The sequence below is a fragment of the Pristiophorus japonicus genome, chromosome 1, assembly GCF_044704955.1.
Source record: "Pristiophorus japonicus isolate sPriJap1 chromosome 1, sPriJap1.hap1, whole genome shotgun sequence".
In the NCBI taxonomy this organism is placed as follows: Eukaryota; Metazoa; Chordata; class Chondrichthyes; family Pristiophoridae; genus Pristiophorus; species Pristiophorus japonicus.
Window position 1 is genome coordinate 294,318,786 of NC_091977.1, and position 6,000 is coordinate 294,324,785.

The 6,000-nt window shown below is 46.2% G+C and overlaps 1 protein-coding gene across 1 annotated transcript in view; it reads right to left on the bottom strand.

The window, feature by feature from the left end:
- LOC139270881 (coiled-coil domain-containing protein 102A-like) overlaps positions 1-5,597 on the bottom strand; it is a 760,459-nt gene extending 754,862 nt beyond the window's left edge. Inside the window, exon 1 of the mRNA XM_070888470.1 lies at positions 4,977-5,597. Within this exon, the coding sequence (XP_070744571.1) occupies positions 4,977-5,597 (621 nt within the window). The remainder of the gene's footprint in view (positions 1-4,976) is intronic.
- Positions 5,598-6,000: the final 403 nt, after the last annotated feature.

Genomic DNA, 6,000 nt, shown 5'->3' on the forward strand with positions numbered 1-6,000 from the left:
AGAAACCGAAGAATTGAAAGTTTCCACTCTACAACCTAGACGTGACCACCAACAGGTGAAAAAATTATCTAAAAAGACTTTGAAACCTATTTCTAATGAAAGATAGTGGTTAGACTTACCCCATAAGTCCAAAACGCACCTTACCGCATCAGCGGACACTACCCAATTGAAGATTACGCAGTAAGAAGCCTTCTATGACGTTCGGGGTATGGCAAGCAGAATCTACAGAATCCACCGAACCCCGAAATCGCGAACCACTGCCAACTACCAGTAAAGGATTGGTAAGCATAGTCCCTGTTTGCCCTGGAGTTTAACCTAGCCAGTGTTAGGCATTGGGAGGTGGGAGGTATATTATTCACTGTAACCCCTTTGAATGTGTGATGTATAGTTCTTTACTTGAGAGATTATAAGTTTGACATTGTATTTTCTTGCCTTTAATAAAACCAAAGTTCTTTTGCACCAAACCAGTTGTCTCTTGCGTTTTATCACATCCCCCAAATAAATCCAGAGTCTAGAACCCAGAGAGTGGGAGCGATTCGAACTGCTCAGAAGGTCAGAGGTAAACCTGACCCCACACACCACTCCCTACAGACTCCATGTTAACATTTGAGTATTTTATGGAACAATTTTTCTCACTCAAATAGATTCATAGCAATTTCCCTAAGTGGACCGATTTGATCCAAAATCTGCATTTTATTGAAAATCTGCCTTTTTCAAAATTGTGTGACCCAAGGATTTACTGGATTAACTCTAATCCATACTAGGAAACAACTCTCTTTGGATTGGTAGAATATTAAGTACAGGCTTCTAAAGCTAAAGCAAACAAAATATTTATTTACAATTTAATGGGGAAAAAAATAAGTTCATGCATTCAATTAAAATATTAAACTCAAATATAATGACCAAAGTTTCTAATAATCCTTTTGGAAAATAATATAATATTTGGTTTGGCAAATCCTTCCTATCTTCAAGCTTTCATCCCTTTTTAAGCCTAATGTCGAACTAATTAAATTATGATCTGTATAATGGCTGGGAATTTCCCCAGGAATGCTCCCGTTCCACCACCATAACTTTGTGCAGCAGAAATGCAGTGGAAATCCCGTTTGCACATTATGAGTTGCTTCGCTGATTGAGCTCAGAATGAACTGCGGAGCTGAAAACCCTTGCCGTTTAAGCTGCTGACGCACTAGAGCCATTTGTGCTCAGAAATCTCCGACATTCCTCTCCTGGTAAGAGCAAATAAAGACTCGCTGGTATTAAAGTTATTTTTAGATGTTTTTGGACCGGCTCCCAGGCAAACAGAGCAAACTTAATAACATAGCAATTAAAAAGACAAGCAACTAAGTACAACATGCAATTTAACACAGTATTCTACAGAAACTAACGCCCCGATTGTAACCTGGGGTCCAGGCTCAGGGCGGGCATTCACATTTTAACTAGGGATCCCATCTACCTGTGGCTGGCAAGCGGCCTCCGCACTGCTGAAAAACCCTGTGGTTAAAATAGTGGGAGCGGGAAAGCTGCTGGAAAGTAGCGGCTTCCAAACGACCACCATTTTAACTACCCCACGGTCACAACATTCCCACCAGGTGGGCTGGGGTTGAAGATATATCTTTGACTACATAGTTTTCTACCATTTTCCATTAACAAGTTACCAGACATAATAGATAAACCTTGGGGTCGAAATTCACGTCCGCCGGAAACGGATGCACCTACAGTTTTTCTTGTGTTTTGGCCGGCGCAATGGATGCGGTCATAATGAGGGTGGAAGTAGAGGTGGGACGGACTCTCCGCCGCTGCCATTCATCAGCGACGGGCCCGTGATGTCATCGCGCTGGTGCGTCACAATGTCTCTTCCCTTCAGTTAAAGGGGAGAGTCGCTGCGAACTCTGCACCACCAGCGAGGGTTTTGGCCGGGCCAGTGGCCTGGCACCTAAGAGATTGTGACAGGCTGCCTGCTGGCGGCCTGGCCGAACCTGGGGGCATAATTGTTGGTCCGACCTGGCAGTCGGCCGACAAAAAAAAATAAGATGGCGACCACGGCAGTGCACCCTCCCCTTTAATGCGGCCGCACAGCCATTTCACACACTGCAAACACAATGCACCGACAGAAAAAAATGTCGGTGGCACCGAGCGGCGGCCGGAAGATTTTCTAAGGTGAATTTTGCTTGCGGGGCAGGACATCAGGCGGTGTGCGCTTTGATGACTTAGGCAGGTTCGGCAGCAGTGGGGTGGAAGTGGGGACCGCCGGAAAAACCAGCGGGGAGAATTTCGCGAGTGGCGGCTATTTGATTACAAATCGGCAGCCATTCGACACCACCACGTGGCCACCGCTTTCTGACGGTAACAGGCCTTATCGATAGGCTGAATTTCAGCCCCCTTACCTCATACAAGGTACAAGAATAATTCACTGTTTACACCAAGGCAACCATGAGCAATTCAACACAGTGATCACAATCAGAATATCATAAGCAAATCCACATATTTACAATATTTGTGAAAATACCCTTACTGAGAATGGTTTGTCCAGGCTTACCAGTAGAGTTCTACATAAATTTGCCAAAAAATAGTAAAGAATACATTTACTACCTAAACAGAAATGATAAGAAATACATTGCCTGATTAGTGCATGACATTTGTGCAAGTGGGGAAAACTGTGTTTACCACTGATCCTATATCGGAGGGCAACATTGGGCTGCCTGCCTATTACTGATAGAGGAGCTAGTATGATCTGAGTACATGTATAAGAAGCATATCTGTCAACTACAAAAAGGACCTTCATCACCTGTCTGTCAGTCAGCACACTTGCCTCTGAGTCGCAAGGTTTGTGGGTTCAAGTCCCACTCCAGAGACTTGAGCGCAAAAGTCTAGGCTGATATTCCAGTGCAGTGCTGAGGGAGTGCTGCACTGTTGGAGGTGCCGCCTTTCAGATGAAACGTTAAACCGAGGACTCATCTGCTCTCTCAGGTGAACGTAAAAGATCCAATGGCACTATTTCAAAGAAGAGTAGGGCAGTTACCCCCAGTGTGCTGGCCAATATTTATCCCTCAATTAACATCACTAAAACAGATCATCTGGTCATTATCACATTGCTGTCTGTGGGACCTTGCTGTGTGCAAATTGGCTGCTGCATTTCCCACATTACAACAATGCCTACACTTCAAAGAAATTACTTGATAGGCTGTAAAACACTTTGGGATGTCTGATGGTTGTGAAAGGTGGTATATAAATTAAAGTCTTTGGGGGAGAATATCATAACCGCCCCGTATGGGGTGGTAAACTTGAAATAAGGAAAACTTAGCGGCGGCAGGCACTAATGCTTCCCTGCTCTCAAACAACTGGTTTTAGCACTCCAGGAAGGAAATGGAGCACTAAGTCAAGCTTCCTTCGAGGAGCGCTAAAGGACCCGAGCGGGGTGGAAACGTCAGCAGTGCTGCCACATTCAAAGGGCTCTTTCCTCCCTTAAAGGGAAGGGCCATCGCTGCAGGCTCTGCAATTTAAAAGTCACTTACCTGGGCCGCCAAGGGAGCAGTGAACCTGCGTGATCAGCCCAGCACTCCGGCAGAGTGCAAGGCTGAGCGATCGTGGGCAGGAACACCGCGAAGAAAATGACAACAACAAAGGTAAGTTTTTTTTTTACTTACCTCAGCCACCTCGCCTTTAATCATTGCCCTGGTAGCAGCCGGCCGCCCGATCCATGCCTCCTGCAGCTGCCGATGTTTTCGCCCAGCGCTGCTACAGGGAGCAAAAGTGAATTTCAGGTCCGGGGCACTAGCTGGGTGATGTGCGCAGCGATGACATCACGTTCTCTGGCCAAAGGCATTTGTGCCCCGTTAGCACCGGGGTGCTAATGGAAGGTCCAAATGCAACCAATTTCTAGCCCTTTCTTTTTTAAAGTATATGCTTCTATCTGATACAGATACCAGGGTCTGCTACCAACTGTTGTATACTCTAAGCTGTAGTTTATCACTTGTTACTTTTATGGAAAATTGTTTCTGGTGCTTATGTTGGGATTGACTGAGCCATACAGGTTCCAGGTTTAAGTTCAGTTCTATTCTATGTTTGCTGAGCTCAGCAAGGCAGATTGAAGGCCAGTATAATTCCCTGGGCTAGGGAGAGCAGAATCACTCCCTGTACTGGGGAAAGCAGAATCACTCCCTGTACTGGGGAGAGCAGAATTACTCCCTGTACCGAGCAGAATCACTCCCTGTACTGGGGTGAGCAGAATCACTCCCTGTACTGGGGTGAGCAGAATCACTCCCTGTACTGGGGTGAGCAGAATTACTCCCTGTACTGGGGAGAGCAGAATCACTCCCTGTACTGGGGAAAGCAGAATCACTCCCTGTACTGGGGTGAGCAGAATCACTCCCTGTACTGGGGAAAGCAGAATCACTCCCTGTACTGGGGTGAGCAGAATCACTCCCTGTACTGGGGAAAGCAGAATCACTCCCTGTACTGGGGAGAGCAGAATCACTCCCTGTACTGGGGTGAGCAGAATCACTCCCTGTACTGGGGTGAGCAGAATCACTCCCTGTACTGGGGTGAGCAGAATCACTCCCTGTACTGGGGTGAGCAGAATCACTCCCTGTACTGGGGAAAGCAGAATCATTCCCTGTACTGGGGAAAGCAGAATCACTCCCTGTACTGGGGAGAGCAGAATCACTCACTCTGGCTGACCTCATTTGCTTTCCAGTGACATTTGCTGGAAAAGATACGTACATTGGCAGTCTTGGTTGTAATACGCCCATGGATCAAATAATTTGTCATCACTTACAGACCAGGATAATGAGTGCTCATGGAAAGGTATGGCAATACTCTCAGGAGAGGAGGGGAGTAAACTGAGGAGGGGGGGTTGGGGGTAAGAAAAGGGGTTCATAGGATTCTATTTTTATATTTTATATAGAATGAATTACTGGAATTTGAATATGCTTTTTCATCACCACTTTATACCTGAGTAGAGCTTTTTTCTTACATACCTTCTTTGGCGAACTAGTGAATTTATTTGGGGATGATGGATTTTTACTGTTTTTCATGTCTTTAACTGGTTCCTGTTCCAGAGCATTGAATTTGTATTCCTCCAGTCTGACCAACAAGGCCTCTGACTGGGCTTCTGCTGGTTTTGCTTCTCTTCTCAGTTGCTCATTTTCATTTAACAATTCCTGTTTTTCCCTTTTCAGCGCAGCCAGCTCCTTCACGACCGACTCCAGTTTCTGCCGCACCTGCCGCACCTCCTCGCGGGCCTTGTTGCGCTCCGCCCGCACTTTGCTCCACTTCTCCCGCCAGTTGGCCGTGCAGTCGGACCACCAGCGCATGGTCTTCTCCATCTGAGCGGCCCTGGCCCGCACCTCTTCCAGCTCCCGGTGATACAGTCCTTCGATGCTATCCCAGTCGCCGCAGACGCCCGCGTGCTTGGTCAGCAGCTGCGGCGAAGGGGACGGGGGTGGGACCTGGAACCGGTGAACTGACGAATCGCCGCACAGCATCTTCTCGGTCTGGTTGCTCTGCCTGAACTGCCCATACAGTTGGCTTGCTGGAGACTGGTGAACGTGTGGGGTCTGTGCCCCTTCTCCTTGCTTGGCAATGGGGTTTGAGCTCATTATCTTCTCTCAAAAACAATATCTTCTCTCAACTCCTTCTCCACTCACTGAAGCGTTCCATTTTCAATTTCCTGCAAAAAGAAATAAAGAAGTATACAAATTATTCTACAAAACTTTAAATGATAAGGCAGAATAAATAGCCTCTAAATTAATTTTAAATGAAGCATTTAAAATGCTGTGTGTTTTGTGATCTTTTGACCACACACTGTATGCAGATTTTAATCACATCTGGTCAAGTATTAAATCTAAACACTACTGTCTGATCATCCCCTCGCCCAGATAAACTCCATGCACAGTGTCACTGTATTTTCATAGTGAGCTCCTTCAGACAGTTACTGATGCTGCAACACTTGAAACTGCGAATGCAAAATAAATTTAAAAGCAATGGTTGTGATTTTCAAAA